General features: G+C 38.5%; 4 protein-coding genes and 1 long non-coding RNA gene across 6 annotated transcripts; 3 read left to right on the forward strand and 2 right to left on the reverse strand.

Annotated features, from left to right (window-relative positions):
* The first annotated feature begins 106 nt into the window (after positions 1–106).
* On the forward strand, positions 107–2,925 carry LOC103860367 (protein ALP1-like). Its single transcript, XM_009137958.3, has 2 exons — positions 107–1,838; positions 2,096–2,925. The coding sequence occupies exon 1, from the start codon at positions 496–498 to the stop codon at positions 1,783–1,785; it is 1,290 nt and encodes a 429-aa protein (XP_009136206.1). The 5' UTR covers positions 107–495; the 3' UTR covers positions 1,786–1,838; positions 2,096–2,925.
* Positions 2,926–3,287: 362 nt separating this feature from the next.
* LOC103860368 (NEDD8 ultimate buster 1) lies at positions 3,288–6,089 on the forward strand. The gene is made up of 10 exons (XM_009137959.3): positions 3,288–3,577; positions 3,676–3,798; positions 3,893–3,989; positions 4,066–4,101; positions 4,186–4,373; positions 4,464–4,566; positions 4,666–4,847; positions 4,927–5,004; positions 5,264–5,460; positions 5,546–6,089. The coding sequence occupies exons 1-10, from the start codon at positions 3,288–3,290 to the stop codon at positions 5,911–5,913; spliced, it is 1,662 nt and encodes a 553-aa protein (XP_009136207.2). The 3' UTR covers positions 5,914–6,089.
* Positions 6,090–6,336: 247 nt separating this feature from the next.
* On the forward strand, positions 6,337–11,477 carry LOC103860369. 2 transcript variants are annotated; one of them, XM_009137960.2, is made up of 4 exons: positions 6,337–9,639; positions 9,922–10,167; positions 10,257–10,397; positions 10,964–11,477. In XM_009137960.2, exons 1-4 carry the CDS (start codon positions 9,637–9,639, stop codon positions 11,321–11,323), a joined length of 750 nt encoding a protein of 249 aa, XP_009136208.1. In that variant the 5' UTR covers positions 6,337–9,636; the 3' UTR covers positions 11,324–11,477. The 2 variants fall into 2 exon arrangements, with proteins under 2 accessions (XP_009136208.1, XP_018512723.1); XM_018657207.2 differs by having other exon boundaries at positions 9,931–10,167.
* A 788-nt stretch (positions 11,478–12,265) lies between these two features.
* Positions 12,266–13,062, reverse strand: LOC108871180. The gene is made up of 3 exons (XM_018657355.2): positions 13,059–13,062; positions 12,903–12,955; positions 12,266–12,793 (listed from the first exon to the last, which is right to left on the reverse strand). Exons 1-3 carry the CDS (start codon positions 13,060–13,062, stop codon positions 12,266–12,268), a joined length of 585 nt encoding a protein of 194 aa, XP_018512871.2.
* Positions 13,063–13,226: 164 nt separating this feature from the next.
* LOC108871122 lies at positions 13,227–14,694 on the reverse strand. The gene is made up of 2 exons (XR_001957795.2): positions 13,965–14,694; positions 13,227–13,862 (listed from the first exon to the last, which is right to left on the reverse strand). It is a non-coding gene; the product is annotated as an uncharacterized LOC108871122 (long non-coding RNA).
* Positions 14,695–19,182: the final 4,488 nt, after the last annotated feature.

The raw sequence follows: 19,182 nt of genomic DNA on the forward strand, positions 1-19,182 counted from the left end.
ATTAAGTTTATTAAGTAAGTTTAATAAATTATTAAGTTTATTAACAAAATAAATTAAGTTTATTAAACATAATAAATCATTAAATTTATTAAATTTAATAAATTACGGGTTGACCCCATTAAATTAGTTTAAAATCAATTAAACCCGATTGTGATGTTACCGTCATATTATTATTTACTTCGTACATATAATATGTATTAACATAAACTTCGTGTAGTTGTTGACACATTCTCATACAACGGATGGTTTCTACCGTATTATAGTAAACATCGTATAGTTAGGAAACTTTTTTCCTAACATCAACCCAATCAGCCCTATATATATTTGGTGCGACGATATTCGATTTATTTTGATTAGTAATTCGGAAAACACATAACAAAGCGAAATTCTTGAACCGAAGCTAAACCAAAACACGGTTACTGACACTGGAATGTCCATAGTGCTGACATTTTCAAACTTCCAACTTGATCCCATCTCATTGGTTTCCAAAAAGCAATGGTCGCCGCCGCCGGAAACTCACCCGCCACCATGAAATCCCCTGCCAGTGGAACTCCCGCGTTCGTGAATTCCAAAAAACGAAAATCCCACAGAAACCCAACTAATAAATCCGAAAAACTCCTTCCGAATGACCCACTGCTTCGCCGTCTCTCTTCCGCCGCCGCCGCGACCCGTTCCTTTCTCCAAACCAACGATCTCTTCCTCCCTCCACACCAGTCTCTCCGCATCGAATCTCTCCTCTCATCTCTCCCCATCGCTCCTTCCCACTCCACCTCCACCACGTGGTTCCACCGCTTCGTAAACTCCGCCTCAGAAAACGACGATCCTCGCTGGCATCACTGTTTCCGAATGTCGAAGCCGACTTTCTCCAAACTCCTCTCAATCCTCTCCTCCTCCTCCGATCTTCCTCCCCTTCCTTCGTCCTCGCTCGCGGCTACACTCTTCCGCCTCGCTCACAACGCTTCCTACAGCTCCCTTGCTCAACGCTTCGGGTTCGATTCCGTCTCCGACGCTTCCCGCGCCTTCTTCACCGTCTGCAAGCTCGTGCACGAGAAACTAGGGCGACTCGACGATCCCAAACCTGATTATTCGCCTCGATTGCTCCCCAATTGCTGCGGCGCGTTGGGATTCGCGAGGTTCGATGTAGACGGGGAGCTTCTCGATTCGCTGATCGTTCAAGCGTTGGTCGATTCCGCCGGCAGATTCGCGGATATCTCAGCTGGATGGCCGAGCACGATGAAACCGGAAGCGATTCTCCGGCAAACCAAGCTTTTCTCCGTGGCGGAGGAGGATTCTAGAAGCTTCTTGAATGGAGCGCCGTGCGAACTTGGAAACGGTGTATCGGTGCCTCGTTACGTTCTCGGAGATTCTCGTCTTCCTTTGTTGCCGTGGCTTGTGACTCCTTACAGTTCAAACGATGATGAAGAAGATGGTTTTGAATTCAACAACGTGGCTCGCGCTGCGTTGCGTGCCGTTGAGATTGCCTTTGCTAAGGTTCGAGCTCGTTGGCGGATTCTTGATAGGAAGTGGAAACTGGAGATGGTCGAGTTTTTGCCGTTTGTCGTGACTACTGGCTGCTTGTTGCATAACTTTCTTGTGGATTGTGGAGACGGTGATTTGCAGGAAGAGTGTGTGGTGGTGGCTCGTGATGATAGTGTGATGATGAAAGATGAAGAGTGTGAGGAGGAGACGAGGAGGTATGAAGGAGAAGAATATGTTGGGTCGAGAAGGATCAGAGATGCTATTGCGGAGAACCTGAGCCGCGTGGCTTCGTCTGAGAATTTGTAAATTGTGCAAGTCCATTTTAGTATGCAGTTTCTGGCTTGCGGTTGGTAGATAACGTATGTTGATGGTTTATGAAATGGATTACAGTTACAAGCTTTCCTTTCTAGTCTGATCTTGTAAATTGTGTAGAAGATGAACTAGAGGATGTCTTTTTTGTCACAGTTTGTGTGAGCTAGGGGTGATGGTTTTATTTAACGGATTACGGTTATAGGTTCTCAGAAACTTTTCTCTTAAATAGTATTTTGGCTAAGAGTTGAACCTGTATGAACAAAGGTTCGTGTGTTGGGTACTGATTCACTGTTTTTATTGCTAGGTTAATGTGTTCATGATCTGCTGACTCTAGTCAAAGCCTCTCCTTCCCAAGTCAAACTTCCTTGTTGACTCCCATTTCCTCCTCTGTTTCCTTCTTCTGTTCTTGCTCATCTCTTCCATTCTTCTTGGGGAAGTACACTTTCTGTAACATATCTATTCTCATATCCAAACCCAATTGGATAACATTATCGAGCTCATCATGAAGAAGAACTTTTGTTTTCGATATGTTAATATAATTAGATAAGGAAGCTCGTATTAAGAAATCCTCTTATGTTATTTCATGGTTGTAGTTCTTATTTCTTTTTAACATTTGGTTTTGATTGATAAAACTCAGAAACATACAAGGGTAATATCTAAAAGCCAGTAGAAACACCTTAAATTCTCGGAAACATGTTTAACAAGAAGGAATCGCAAACCCAAACAAAAGGTAACACATACCAAAATTACAATAATCACTAGATTAGTTTGCACTGCTACTTCTAAACGACTAAACCCATAAACAATCTTTGAGAAGGAGAATAGAAACTAGACCTCTAAGCATTGAAAACCACACAAGAGAGAGTAAGTGATGCACTGGTCTTCGCAACGAAACAAGACTAAACATATCTAAACCTCCGGCTCATGGTACCAAGCAAGAGCCACTACCAGAGGAGACTAAAACTGATGAGGGCAACCATGGAACAAAATTCAAATTTGTAAGTTTTTAAATAAAGATTTATTTAACATAAAAATATATTTGGATTAATTTGTAAGTTATTAAAATACATAGCATTATTAGAATTAATAATAAGTATTAATAATAGAATATACTTAGAATATTCTATTTTTGAGGTAAATGATGAGGGCAGCCATGGAACAAAATTCAAATTCATTTCAAATAAAATTTTGATGACAACCATTAGTCCATTAGATGTACACACTTTAGGATTTATCTTTTGCAACACTTTTATTACTTAAAAGTATCTGACGTTGACTTATTTTAAGATTATTTCCGTAAAGTCGTGGTTGGTTTTGAGAAAGAGAGGAAGTTGAAGGGGTTTTAGCTAAACTTCTAACTTGGGGACTAGGTTTTGTATTTTCTTATATAAATTAAACACATATTTATCCCCTAGCAAAACAAATCGTATAAATACGCAAACTTAATCTTTACAAAATTCTCAAAAAACCTAATTAACAGAAGGCGACTGATCAATATGACGAAGCTCAAGGTAGCTGGGACATGGGGAGGCATCTTAGAGGTGGACCTCGACAACTGGACTCTCACCATGCTCAGAAACGAAGTAGCTAACCGATCGGGCCTCGATCCCGAATCGATCAAACTAATCTGCGCCGGAAAAATCCTCAAAGCCGATGATCCTAAGACCCTTGCTCAATTAGGAATCAAGGAAAACTCGAAGATCCTCTCCAGCCGAGGCGCTGCGCCAGGCGAAGGCAAGGCGATCATGGCTGAGGAAGAAAGGTCGAGACGCCTCTCACGTCTCAAGTGAGTCCTAAGTTTTCTCCAATTCGGTAGCGTTTAGTTGTTAGTTTTCGAAATTTGATCGTGATTGGTTTATTATGTATATGTTGAATCTTGTACAGAGCTGCAGCTACGGCGTTATCGAAGAGACACGTGGATGGTTCGTTACCGATGGAGGACTATAACATAGAGCTGGAAGATCAGGGTGGTCAGCAAGTTAAGTTTGGATCAGAGACTGATCAGAGGTATTATTATTGGTCAATCAGGGTTGAAACTTGAAACCACTCGTAACTTTTATGTTAATGAAATTTGTTTTTTTTGTTTTTGTTTGCTCCACAGTGCTGCAATGATGGGTCTTATGTTACATGCTAAGGCAAAAAGTCTAATAGAGACGGACTTGTATGTTGATGCTCTTGAAGTTCTTGCCATGGCTGAGGTAAGCTGCAACTTCTTGCTTGCTGGGAATCAGTTTTTTCATTGCCTTGTTTCTGATTTGTTTGTGTGATTTGTAGGAATCTTTCTTGCTCTGTGATCCCAAGATTCTCGAGGTTTTTTTCCCTATCCTTTACTTAATGTCCTTACGCAAACTCAAAGCTGTATTTCGCTGATGAATTCAACTCATTATCTCACAGCTTGTTGACAACATCCCTATAATGGAAATCGACATTGTGTGGTGCTATTTCTTGCTCCGGGACCTCAAATGCTTGTCAGATGCTGGCTTTCGGCTAGTGAAAGCGAGGAAAGGGCTCGAGCGTGCTCATGGGAAGGACCTTTCTCGTGTGAGACTCCTTCAAGCTGGTCAATGTCCTGAATTAGCACTGTGAGCTCTGTTTCATTTGTATCAGTTATTATCTGCAGAGTAGTTTTACACAGCTTTGTTAATGAAGATTTGTTGTTTCTACTGGCTTAGATATGTGAGACTGGAGTTGCTAGAAGGTGTGGTGGCATATCACACTGGTCAAAATGATAAAGCCTTGAATGCTCTCAAGTCCGCCCATGCTAAACTGTTGCAGGTCAGTGAGTGGTGTATGTATACTTTAGTAAATTCACTGTTACTGATAGTATTCAATTGTTACGGAGTTAAATATTTGTTGTTGTGGATTGTGATGCAGCTACAAATACCCGATGAAACGCTGTCCGTAGTTATGGGTATGGGCTTCCATGAGAAGGATGCTAAGAGAGCTTTGCGGCTGAACAATAAGGATATTGCGACTTCTGTTGATTTCCTCATTGAAGAGAGGGCCAAAAGAGCTCAAAAGCACAAGGACGATCTCCAGAGACAAAAGGAGATACTGTATGTTTTTATAACCAAAAATTATACTAGTTTTGTCACATCTTTAACTAAATAACTTAAACTAGAGCTGATATTTCAGTGAGCAGAAGACGTATGGAGTGACACCCATGAATAAAGCTGTTGATATGCAGATGCTTGACAGGCTCGTCTTGATTGGGTAAGAAATGCACTATAAATAGATCCTACCGTTTTATACAGCCACTTTACAGTGAAAATATTATTTCTAGACGCACTGAAGAAAAGTTCCAGAAAAAGGGTAAACAATGTTCAAAAATTTTCTGCGCAAGAACAGATAAATCACTATTAGAACGCCCTTAAGTCTCTCTTTATATTATTAATAGGATTGGTTTGCTTTGGAAGTAGCTATTGGCGTTGGTGTTTGTTCAATGCCTTTTTTAAAACGCTGGCCTTTGCAGATATGCAAGGGATCTTGCTGCTGAATCCCTCCGGAGACATGAGAACGATTTTCAGAAAGCCCTTGATGCACTTACAAGCCCTGACGTTAATTCAAGTATACAGGTTTACATTGAGTCTAGGAAAAGAAAACGTCAAGAACAACACGTAGGCGTAACAGTTGACGAACTTGTTTCAATGGGCTTTGAACGAGGACAAGGTACTTGTCCCATCTCGATTTGTTTCTTATTGCCAACGTCAAGAATTTGACTATATCTCATTACATGTCTACTTTGGCACTGCAGCAACGTCTGCTTTGGAGGTTGGTGGCAAACGAGAAGATATAATCCAAAGGCTACTATCTTCACCAGCAGCAAACCCCGGAACCGCCTCTGCCTCAGGTTCTGCTTTCACAGAAAATGGCGGTGCAACGAGCAGCACCAACAATGAAATTGTTGCGGAGGCAGAGGACGCTGAGATGGAAGATGATACGGAGGATGAGATTGCAAGCAACGGTGAGGAGGAAGGGCGGGACCTTGAGATAGAAGGAGACATAGCAGATGAGATTGCAAAGGTTGACGCTTTGTCGGCTTATGATATCAATCTTGACAAGGAGGTCGAAGCTATAAATGAGTACCTGGTCATGTTGGACGCATCTCAGGATTCTGGTTGATGTAGAAAAAGAGTTTGTAGATAAACGAATAATAATACTCGTGAGAGTTATTTGCAGGGCCAATGTGGGTTGGTGTGGAACTCGCTTAGTATTTAGTATGATTTGCTTGCAGAAACTGATTTATGAGATTGTTTTTATAACCTTAGTATAGTATCTATTTTCTCTTTGGCTAGAAATTTTTTTGTTCAGAGTGGGCATGGGCAAAAACCACGAGATACCCGATTTGATTCCATAGATAGATAGGTATAAAATAAACCTGAACCCAAAGTTTTACCAATCGAAATTGAGTATCTAGAGAATTCAGAAATCCAAATAAACACCAAAAAATGAGACTTGAAAATATAAATTGAAGTCCAAAATAAATATTTTAGTCTAAATTTTAATGTTTATTTTAATAGAATACCTATTTTAAATCACTCTTTCAAAATGCCAAATATATTTTCGGTTTATAAGTATCATAAGTTTTTTGGTTCAGATTTTAACATGTATTGTTTTGTTAGTTTAAGAGTGTGATTATTTGTTTTTGCATAGTCAAATACAAAGAGTTCTAAAAATGAAGAGTATTTATGAGATTTTGTCATGCTTTTTTAAAGGTGGAATTATATTTTGGCTAACAAATTTTTTCTTTTATGTAAATTATAAATTTAAAATATTTGATTTTATTTTTTTACAAAAAAAAATTGATTTTACGAGTTTTTATAATTTACCCTAAATTTTTTGTATATGACTATTAAATAGTTTTTAATGGGATTTTTTTTTGTTTTGAAGAAAATTCTAACCCGTACTATATAAAACATTTTTAGTTATGTAATTTTTTTGTCTGTATTATATAAAATGAAGACGTAATTATTTAAAATTTAATATTTTAGTTTTAACTAAATAATCATTTTAGTTCAATATGTATTGCATTAAGTTATAATATTTATATTTTTACGGAATAACATAATTTCATATAAATATAATTTATAAAAATTAAAATGGATTTTTTTTTTATTTTTACTTTTATAATTTTAAAGTGTAAAGAGGTCATCCATAACTTTAAGAGAATTTTTTTAAGATAGCATTTTTTTTAATTTATGTCACAAAAATATCTTTCAATTAGAAAAATGATCAAAAGAAGTTTATTAAAAACTAAAAATGGATTTATACCCTAGGGTTAAGTAATCTATACTTAGGGTTTAGAGTTAAGGGGTGGTGCTTTGAAGATAGGGTTTCAAATTAAAAAAAAAATTCAAAATAAAAAAATGATTATTTTGATCATTTTCTTTATTGAAAACTATTTTTGTGACAAAAAATTAAAAATAATTATTTGAAAGAATTGCTCTAACTTTAATCTGGTCAAATTTTATTTAATTTTTATAATGTAAATAATCTTTGGAAATCCATCAAGAATTAACACATAGTTTTTTTTTCAGAATTCCATCAGTAATTTTTTGACATACTACTTTCTTTGGAAAATTGTTAGGAATTTTGGATTATTTTCCAACATAATGAAATTTGTCGGGAATTCCCTATAGAATCATGACGGCTTTTCTATATGTCTTTTTGATAGAGTTTTGTTGATTTTTTTGAAAATTCTCAGTTATTTTTTGGTCAGAATTGAGAAATTTCAGTGTCTTCTGTAATAATATAGATTATTTTGGCAGAATAAAAAATAAATGTTAAAGACCATATTATAATTTTAAAAAAATAATCCTTTAAAAATCAAGATGTGAATAATTTATTTTCAAATTTGAAATAAAATTATTCATTATTTCTTTGCAAGAAATAAATAAAAAAATTTAAAAATATAAAGAAAAAATAATAATGAAACAAGGTAGGAGACGGTCTTAAAAATATCTCTTCGCGGTATATTAACGAAGAACAGTTTGAACGTAGCATGATTTTGGAGAGAGTTTAATGTCCAGGACAATGAACCACCATGATAATTTTTTGTAGGGAGATAGTTTGAAAAATGAAGGATGAAGGGATGATAAAATCGTATTTAAAATCGTATATAAATTGGGTTATTATTGTGTGTTATTAAATCAAATATCATGATATCATGTAAAATAACTTTCACTTATTTATGATTTTGCTACTGTATTATTTTATAGTTAAGCTAAAATTATACTATCTAATAGATATGAAATATAAGAAGAATATGAAATTAAAATTTATTTGAATCGTAAAATATAAATAGGCTATAAATATACAATCATGTTTCAAACTGTTATCGATAATTTTTGCAGAACTGATGATTAAAATATTATAAGTATAATAAGAATTTAAAAATAATATTTTAAATATATACACCAAATTAATCTTCCTTAATTTCCTGTAAAACATTCATTCTATTATTTAATATGGTTACATATTAAATATAATCGTCTGCCAATACAAGAAGTACCATTCAGACGTTATTTTCTTACCAGTACCATTTAGACGTTTTTGCCAATAAAATAGAACAAGTTGGCGTAAGACAGACGAATCTTTTTCTTGATGTTTTCTCCTTGGTTATTGTAACTAATAAATTACTAACATTATTATTAACCATATGCTCTGTACATTTCTACTCCTATTAGACCGATATATTATTTTATCCGGCATAAAACAAGTGATTTAAATATAAAATATACTAAGAATTTGACGGTGGCTTGTTTCCATGAATCTAAATTGGTGGAACCAAAAATATGTGAGGCTTTAGTAGATAGAAGTATCCTAAGTAATTTACATGCATAGAGAAATATACCATATTTACAAAGTATAAGCATACGTAAGCTGTTGAATATATAGTGTTACATTTGTATCTATTAATCATTAATATGTACAGGCTATATTGGTCCTAGTTAAAGGTTTAAGGATTGCAATACAGAGATCTATATAGTTCATTATTTTTCTTTAGCCCTGCTAGGTTCATAGCTTCTATTTAGAACGCTACTATTGTAATATTGTTACTAGGCAATAATTTGACTCGTCCATCAATATTCAATGTTTATCAAATCCACAGTAAATATTTTGGAATTTGTAACCTTATATGAATATCTAAAAACAGGCCTATCAAACTATTTATAGATTACCACGACACCTATTCATTTCGAAATGTTGGGACAAATGACAATTCATACTCCATATATTACACAAATGTTGGTTGAATTTACATTTTAAAAATGATACATGTAACTTTTTGAAAAAAATTATTTTAAAACATTTAGAAACGAAAGGGAAAGTAGTTTGATATTTTCGTCGATTGGCTAATGAAGTAATGATTATCAAAACAAATCCTTAAAACACCAACTTGGAAGAGTCATCCAGTTATCTCATATATTTGCTTGATCATAAAATGAAGAACTATAAGATAAAATGATGAAATAAAAAATGGAAGTAGAGCAGCTTCTTCAAGGAGGGTTTAACCTAATTGAGCTCTCAAGCCAAGGAGATGACCAAATAATATATGCTAAAAGTAGGAGACACGGAAACAGCTCCCACGTTCCCCTCTCTCTCTCCTTTTTTCTCTCATCTCACCAACACTAATAAACAACAAACCAAATTTAAAATGTGTAAAAAGAGTTATACTTTCGAGGAATAATTTAATATGATATTTTTCTCTCTCTCTTGTGATCCTCCATAAATCCTACCATCTCAAACCCCACTGACCTGTCTCTCTTCCTATTATTACTCTTTGTAGTGAGTAGTGGCCAAAATTCCATCTTCCAAAGCCTAGTTACTCTGAGTTGTGTCCTCATGGTAGGTTAACTTTTTCTACTCTTTTTTTTGTTCAATTTGGTACCAGCTGAAGTGTTAAATCTCTCACTTTCATCTCCGTTACTTTACTATACGATTCTAAGTAATCATACCATATTCCTTATAATTGTGGCTTAATGTTCATCTTGACACCTTGTAAATGTGTAGAATCATTGGTACGTTCTATAGATACGAATATGGATATAAGAAGCTACCGAATTGTGGTATGAAAATGTATTTTTGTTTACTTAAATAATTATAAGTTGTGTAAATGGTGTGTGTTAGGGAATTCAGAAACCCGCATGGTTGGATGCGCTTTACGCAGAGAAATTCTTCGTAGGATGTCCGTACCATGAGACGGCAAAGAAGAATGAGAAGAACGTGTGTTGTCTTGATTGTTGCATCAGTCTATGCCCTCACTGTGTACCCTCGCATAGATATCACAGACTCCTTCAGGTTCGCCGCTATGTGTATCACGATGTTGTTCGGCTTGAAGATCTTCAGAGACTCATCGACTGCTCTAACGTTCAAGTAAGTAAAGTATTCTTAGTCTCAATACAGTTATATATATATATATATATATTTATATAGAAATTCGTTTGCGGGTAAACTGTGGACAGGCTTATACAATAAATAGCGCAAAAGTGGTGTTCATCAAGAAGAGACCACAAAATAGACAATTCAAAGGAGCTGGCAACTATTGCACTTCATGTGACCGAAGTCTTCAAGAACCTTTTATCCATTGCTCCTTGGGTTGTAAGGTTATTTCATTACCTTTAGTCCTACATAATATAATATTAGACTCGGTTCTGCTTATTATCCGATTCTCACATTACAAAACTGTATAGTTTTGATACATGTATACACATATACTTATTTAGCACATTAAGTACAGTATGTCATATGTCAGTCTGCCTTCAGAGTTTATTCGTTTTCTGAAAATTGAGTTTATTCGTTTTCTGAAACATGAGTTTGTTCATTTCTATGCATGAGTGGAAAAGCTGATCTTTCCTGAACTGATTTACTTATTTGATTATCTACCACTTTTTTTTTTTTGAAATTATCTATACTTTGTGAGTAAACGTACATGAACCATCCGCTGAAATGTTTTAAATCCGAAATTGTACAAATATGAGAAGGATTTCGAAAAATTATTGGACAACTAAAATAACCCAATTATGTACAATATTAAATTATTTATTTATGTATCTTTGGATTTTTAAATCTTTTCTTTGAACTATATATTTATTTTTAAAACCTGAATAAAATCCGTAAATGTATGGCTATTTATTATAATATTCTTAAACCCATTTTTATATATCTGCAGGTGGAGTTCGTGATGAAAAGTTACGGGGACATTACTCCATTCCTGAAGCCATGTCACTCTCTTACCCTAGGTCCAGACTACATCATCCCACAAGATTTACTAGCAGATGATGATATGGCTGCCTACGAGACTCCACGATCAACGGTCGTGGATGGTGATGAGTCCATGAGCTGGTCGTCGACTTCATCCGAACTAAGAGACGCTGCAACCACCACCCACGTCGTTAGAAAAAAGCGAACCGGTTTCTGCTTCTGTGCCAAATCGGCTAATAGTTATAAAGCAGTTTCGGAGGATCCTGACGATATCTCAGCCTGCATCAATCGGCGCAAAGGCATTCCTCAACGATCTCCTCTCTGTTAACGTTCTCCTTCATTTTAATTTCTTTTATATTTTAATCTTCTTCTTTTTTGACTAAAATATTTTTATTTTCACATAATAGTCTTATATGTTACATGCATGGATTATTGTGTCTCTATCTAATAAAGTTTATAATCAATCATTTTGTTTTCCCTAATTACGTATATATAGGTTACTTTAGCTTTAGCATATAAAATATGTGAGACATAAATTAATCAACTTGCAGTGGTTAGTGAATGAAGGACTTATTTTGTCAATGGAGGGATTATAGTTAAAATTCTCCTCCTACGATTACAATAGTAGTTGCCTAAATGCTTTATGGAGGAGAAAACCCCAGTTCTTTTTCATTTAACTTTCAATATTGTTTGTAATTCTTATAATGGTTTTGTTATCTAGATATTATGTTGAAGTCAAATTGTTTTTCCCTTGATATTGGAGTTGTAGTACAAATTTCGGCTTAGATGTGCATTTCAACCTAATTAAAAATGTTTCGGGATATAATTGTTTAAAAAATATCGAGGATTGTAGCATGAAATCTTGAATATAAAATTGGGTTTATTTTGGACAGATTTGTTAGTGACTCACGTGGCTCCTAATTCCGAGCTGTGGGTAAAGAATTTTTCCGAGAATCCAATAATTTACGCACGGCAGTTGAACACGAGTGAATCCAAGCCAAGAAAGCAGACGTGGCACTGACGGTGGCGGTCCGAGCATTATAAATAGAATCAAGCCGAACTGAAGCGAGTGTGGTGACATGATGGTTTAGACCATCGGGAATAACGGTTTAATTATGTTCGCAATGACGACATTCGTGAGTGAGGATGGTTGTATATATATATATGGTGGTCTATATGGATATATTTTAAAAATGTTGATTTAGTTATCTATGCTACATTTTTTTTTTGAACAACAGAAATAGATTCACTTAATAAAATGGAGAGGGCTTTAGAGGCCCAATCCAGAAGGATTCATACATAGGCAGGCCTTTGCCAAAGAGTCTGCAAGACCATTTTGGTTTCTTGACACAAACGAGAAAGAAACAGAATTGAAAGCAGAAAAAACAATCGAATCGACATCCGATAAAATACCGTAGAGTTCTATCGATGGGAGATTCGAGTTGATGGCTGTAATAAGCCCTTGGGAATCTGAGCGTAGCCAGATGCGTTTGTAGGATAGCAACGAAGCGTGTCGTAGAGCTTCTCTCACCGCCAGCGCCTCCGCCATGAGGGGTGAAGCTACCGCGCGTTGAAGGGAGGAGCCGCGGGAAATTTCGATTGAGTCAGGAGTGGAGCAGATCCACGCGAGACCCGCAACTTTATGTTCTTTGTTCCACGCTGCGTCTGTATGGCAGATAACTGTATCTGCTGTCAGGTCAGGGATCCTGTGAGGGGTAGCTTTCGTATAAAGAGGCTTAGGTACAGTCCCTTGAGCGCTTTCCCATTCCTTGCAAGCTACGATAGCTTTGTTGACGATCTGTTGATGAGATAGGGTTTTGGATTCAAATATCAACTGGTTCCTACTCAACCAGAGGCCCCAGGCAATCCATGGAAAGATGTTGGAAGTGGTACCCACAGGTGGTAACGTGACTCGACGCAAAGAGGTCTGGAGTTCCTCTCTGAAAGAAGTACTCTGCTACTAAAATGCACATAGAACATGTTTTACTTATTCATTAAATCACACCTATATTTTATTTTAAATTCTACAATATCTGATAAAACGGGTAAAGTTAGCTATATACCCATTATAAGTTAAAAATTTAAGAAACTAACCATGTAATGATTATATTGGGAAACATGCAAATTTGTCACAAAACTAGACGATGAATTGCAAATAGATGTTCATCTTTCACTGTTACGTGAGCTAACGAGGTCAATTTATACTAACACTAAGACTATGTTAAATAGAATGAAACATGCAAAACAGTATAACATAATCAATCAGAACAACAACATAGTATACTATACAAGATGATGTGCAAATCAAATGGGAGATAACAGAAAGAAAAACCACACATCAGTGACAGAGATGGCGATTAAGATGACAAATAAGGTTAACGTTTGACCCAAAAAAAAAATATGACAAAGAAGGTGTCATGAGATGACATTTCTTGGTTCAAAAAAACAGATTTACTTGATTCACTGAACTTCATACTATACAATTTTATTTGACTATAACAACATGTATGCTATATTTATGAACTAATTTGATTTTATATTATTTGCTGAAACAAATTTTAGATTAGTGTCAGCAATAAGTCTATGTATCACACAATATTTATGGCTTCACAAATACTATTGTGTACTCAAAAATAAGAGAAATTAGTACACAACAATATAATACATGTTTTTTACTGTTCATTTTTTCTTATTGTTCATTTTTTTTTTGAAACACATTTCATTCATTAAAGCTCTTAAACAGAGTTGGTTGGGGCCATAATGGCAAGTTCAGCAGACAAAACCTGCTTTGCTAAACAATCAGCTACCCTGTTTCTCTCACGTGAGATCCAGGAAAAGGAAACAAAGCTTATTATTGTTCATTTTATCTGAAAGTGAAGGATAAGAATCAGAAAACGAATGAAGTGATACTACTTGCGGAGGAGGTGATGAAATTGTTGCCAAAGTTGATGGAAAGGAGAAGAAACTACCATACGAAGTTGAGGAGAAGAAGAGATGTCGGGAGGAAGTGACGACGGTCGTACTCGTAGAGGAAAAGATGGTTGCAAACGATATTAAAGGTGAAGCTGATTGAGGTTGAGAAGGAGGTGGCCTGACCGGAGGGAGAGCAGATGGAATAGCGTGCAGAGAGGATAACAGAGGAGGTGAGGTGGTTGAAGAGTTAGATGATCGTGCTCTCCACCGGTTAAGCCATCGAAGAAGAGGACAAAGAAAGTGTATCAAGATGTTATTGCATATGAAAAGAAGGAGAGAGCTTTCATTCAACAAAAAGAAGGAAAAGGCTGATTTTGTGGTGATCTTGAGGTAAAATATTTACTTAATTTATTTTTTTCTGTTGGTTCTACAATGCAATTACCTCAAAAAAAACATACACACATTTTTACAATTTTTATCTTAGCCATATTTATATATCATTTTAGCAAAAAAAAAAGCAAAACTTTCTCTTCCAGGCGACTTTCTCGAGGCAGTATTGGTAGAGCTGGTTTGACTTTCCCACGGTTTTAACCTTTCTGGTTTATTGCCTTTCTAATCATGGGTACTAAACTGACTTTTGTCTGACCCCCTTACCAACCCGGTTACTTTCCCCCTTTTAGAAAGTTTTCAAATCTCAAAACCACCTCTGCTCCATTTCCGACGAACTTCGGCGGCGGAGGCCGTGTAGGCCTTTCCTCTGTATCTCAAAACACTCGTGAGATGGAAAAGAAGTTTCTGAGACGTAATTTCATAGTTCTATACCACAGGACTTTTTGAAGAAAGGGTAGAGTCGACAGTTACTCCTCCACCAAAAGCCTCCACGAGTCATCGTTTCAGATTTCCCCGGTTCGCTCGTCTACAATCAGCATACACAGCACTTACAACTCGGCATATTCAAAGTCACTCTCAGTTTCTACGGTCTAACACAAAAGCTTCACAAGACGGACATAAATACTCTGCTCCTTGAGTATTTCAGCAAGATGACAACAAGATATACGGCAGCAGAAAAGGGTAAAGCCCTTGCTAGTAACCCTCCATCTCTAGGACCACCACGACTCCGCATGCGAGCTCCCGACTTTGATCCTACAGACCTAATCAAGGAGAACTCTCTGACCTTGGTGGGACGATTGACAAATACAAGGGAACAAAGGATGAGTGCTGTTCTACCTTACCTTGCGAGAAAATGGAACTTGGACGTTTCTTCAGGCTCAGACCTAGGCAACGGCTGCTTCCAGTTCCGTTTCAACAGAGAGGAAGACTTAAGAGACACCCTCCACAACAGACCCTATCAATATGGCAGGTGGATGATTATAATCCAAAGATGGGAACCGGTTATCTCGCAAACGTTTCCTTCCCAGATCCCTTTCTGGATCTCGCTTAGAGGCATTCCTCTTCACTACTGGCACGAAAAGGTGGTGCGCAACATAGGGCTCGAACTAGGAGAACTGGAGACGTACGAAGTAACCAAAACCTTAGCTCGGGTTCGAGTGATAGTAGATGGCCTCAAACCACTGATAATGGAGGCAGCTATGGATTACGATTCAGGAGAGGAAAGCATTATCTCATTGGAATATGAAAACTTAGGTAACCATTGTTCTAACTGCTACCGTCTCTCCCATCTACATTCCCAATGCCCAGAGAGAACCACTACTGCTCCCCTCCGAACAGAGGACTTTGTCTCAGAGCAACTAAAGGACCAAAGATCCTCCACACCCCCTCAGCCAAAAGCCAGAGAAACAAGAGAACCAGTTGAGCGTCACAACAAGCCGTTCCAACAACGCTTGGACCGACACGGGCGAGCCTTTGGTAATAGAATCTCCTCTACTACTTTGCACCCCCCGGGACCGCGCAACAAGCTAGCACCAAGTTCATTCTACCAGAATAATCCCCGCACTACACAAAGGCAGAAGGATAACAACCCCTATAACTACTCCTCCCCTCCATACACGAGGCGTCGACATAACAACCAGGAGGATAGACATGGAGATGGAAGTAGCGGAGAAACCAAGCGCAGATCCCCTGTTCTCCAGTGGAAAGCTAAATCACCATTACTTGAACATGAAGTTACCCCCCCAAGTGCCCCTTTTCAGCCTCCAAGACAATCAGTTGGGCGCAACTTGGAAGCTGTAGATTTCCCACCTAGTCATGAGCAACCTACAAGAGAAGAGGTGATGGAAGAGATTAGAGAGGCTACACTGCAATACATAAACTGCCCTGACCCTATGGAAAGTGCAGCAAGAAAGCAACGGGTTCTGCAGAGTGAGATGAATGGAGAGGTAGAAGAAGCAGCTACAAGAATCCTTCAAGCTTCAACATCTTCAGGAATGGCTCGATCTGAGACATTACTAATAGCAGATGCCTCAATTGCAGTAGCTCAGGTAGACACAGCAGCTGATAACTCAGCCAGGCCAGTAAGGAAACGTGGGCGCCCCCTAAGCCTAGTGAAAGGAGAACTACTGTAAGGGTAAGCCCAAAAACCTACTCCGGCATGGGCTCAAAGAAGAGAAACTTAGCTCGACTTCAAGGTTCACCGGGGGTAACCTCACGAGCTGGAACTGCACGTGCTGGAACAAGACGGACTACTCAACAAGCCGTATCAGCCGCATCAGCCACTACACCACCAATAGTGTTGATACCGGCAAGTTCGGGGAAAAAGACGGATTTTCCTCGGCTAACTCCCGATCTTCCTTAGCAATGTTGAGCTGGAACTGCCGTGGGTTGGGGAACCCCACGACAGTCCAGCATATTAGGGAGCTGCGACGCCAAGCATCCCTAGATATCATCTTCCTCATGGAGACCAAGAATCCTAATTCATTTGTGCTTAAAGAACTTGAGTTCATGGATACGGATCAACACTTTTTAGTTCCCCCGGAGAGACCTAACAGTGGAGGACTTGCCCTTTATTGGAGACAAGATATCGACCTTCGTGTTTTATCTTCTTCAAAGAATGTAATAGACACTATTATTACTCATAAAGGAGCTACTGTCTTTGTTACCTTTGTGTATGGAGAACCGGAAGTACCTCATAGAAGTAACATATGGGACTATCTGATTGAGTTATCACTGCAACGAAACGAGGCATGGCTTCTAACCGGTGATTTCAACGAAATTGTCGACAATAGCGAGAAATCAGGGGGACCGGAAAGGGCAGAAGGTACTTTTGGAGCCTTCCGAAACATGCTCGCTAGCTGCGATCTGTTCGACCTCAAACACTCGGGTAACAGCTTGTCGTGGAGAGGCAAACGACGAAACTATATGGTTTACTGTAGACTGGATAGATCACTGGTTAATCCGGCCTGGTCTGATAGATTCCCGACTGGAAGATGTCAATATCTCAACTTTGAGAGCTCGGATCATAGACCGCTGATCACAGTCTTCGACTCAGCAAAACGACTCAAAGGGCGTCTCTTCCGGTATGATAGGAGACTTCGAGACAACATTGATGTGAGGAACTTAATCACCGAGATTTGGAACTCCAATACAGAAGCCTCGGTGAACACCCGACTGGCTATGTGCCGAAGAGCTATCTCGGACTGGTCTCGCGAACAATACTTCAATAGCAAGGAGGAGATTAGCAAGCTAAAACAAGAGCTGGAAACAGAATTGACTAACCCGCAAGGTGATGAGATTCTCATTGCTTCCCTCAACGTGAAGCTAAGAATGGCCTACAAAGCAGAGGAAGATTTTTGGCGACAGCGGAGCAGAGTTATGTGGCTATCATTAGGGGACAAGAATTCGGGCTATTTCCACGCTATAGCTAAAGGACGACAAGCTCGAAACCGTATGACGGTAATAGAAGATCAAGATGGTACAGCATACTATGAAGAAGATCAAATTGCTAGCCAGATTAGCCTCTACTTCTCTGATATTTACTCATCCGTCATTACAAGCGAAATATCTACAGAGTCAAGAGCAATTGTTGCATCAGCCATCACTCCATGCATCTCTGCCTCAACAAATGATAGAATCACATCGATACCTGAGGGACCTGAGATTAAAAACGCCTTGTTCCTCATTCATCCGGATAAAGCACCAGGCCCGGATGGCTTCTCAGCCAGCTTTTTCCACTCCAACTGGAGCACAATCGGACCTGCCTTGATTTCGGAGATACAAAGCTTCTTCAGAACCGGATATATGTTGCCTGCTTCAAACTCTACGCATGTTCGGTTGATACCTAAAGTCACAGGGGCTAAATTGGTGTCCGAGTACCGCCCAATAGCCCTGTGCAACGTCTCGTACAAGATCATCACAAAGATTCTCTCTCTCAGACTCAAGCCTATACTCCAAGATATCATCTCAGAGACACAGTCGGCATTCGTACCCGGGAGAGCTATATCCGACAATATACTCATCACCCATGAGATCCTCCATACACTTAAGACGTCGGAGGCGGAAGTTCATTGCTCCATGGCAGTAAAGACTGACATGAGTAAAGCCTACGATAGACTTGAATGCACTTCATTGAAACAGTCCTAGAAAGGTTTGGGTTCGCAAGCACCTTTGTGAACTTGATTATGCAGTGTGTGAGTTCCGTCTCGTACTCTTTCCTTGTCAACGATTCAGTACATGGAAAGGTGATCCCATCACGTGGAATCCGGCAAGGAGACCCTCTATCTCCATATATATTCATTTTATGTGGAGAGGTACTGTCCGGACTGTGCAGGCGAGCTCAAGGCAGTGGACATCTCTCGGGTCTGAAAGTGGCCACTTCGGCTCCGCAATTGAACCATCTTTTATTCGCTGACGACACCATGTTTTTCATGGACACGGAGGAGCAGAGCTGCGCTTCATTGATGAAGATTCTACAACAGTATAAAACATCCTCCGGTCAGCTAATCAACACTGATAAATCTTCGATCTCCTTCTCAGCAAAGACCCCGCAGGTAATACGGGAACGTGTTAAATCACACCTCGGGATTGCACAAGAAGGCGGAGTAGGAAAATACTTAGGACTCCCGGAACATTTCGGTCGACGAAAGAAAGATCTGTTCACAAGTATAGTGGACCGGATCAAGATCAAAGGCGCGAGTTGGGCATCTAAACACCTCTCGAGTGCGGGTAAACTTGTTATGTTAAAGGCGGTACTTACTGCAATGCCGTCCTTTGCCATGTCTTGCTTTCTCCTACCAGTAAGCTTGTGTACTCGAATTCAGTCCGCTCTTACGAGATTCTGGTGGGACTCGTCTCCGGAGAAGAAAAAGATGTGTTGGGTAG

This window comes from Brassica rapa, chromosome A03, assembly GCF_000309985.2.
Source record: "Brassica rapa cultivar Chiifu-401-42 chromosome A03, CAAS_Brap_v3.01, whole genome shotgun sequence".
NCBI lineage: Eukaryota > Viridiplantae > Streptophyta > Magnoliopsida > Brassicales > Brassicaceae > Brassica > Brassica rapa.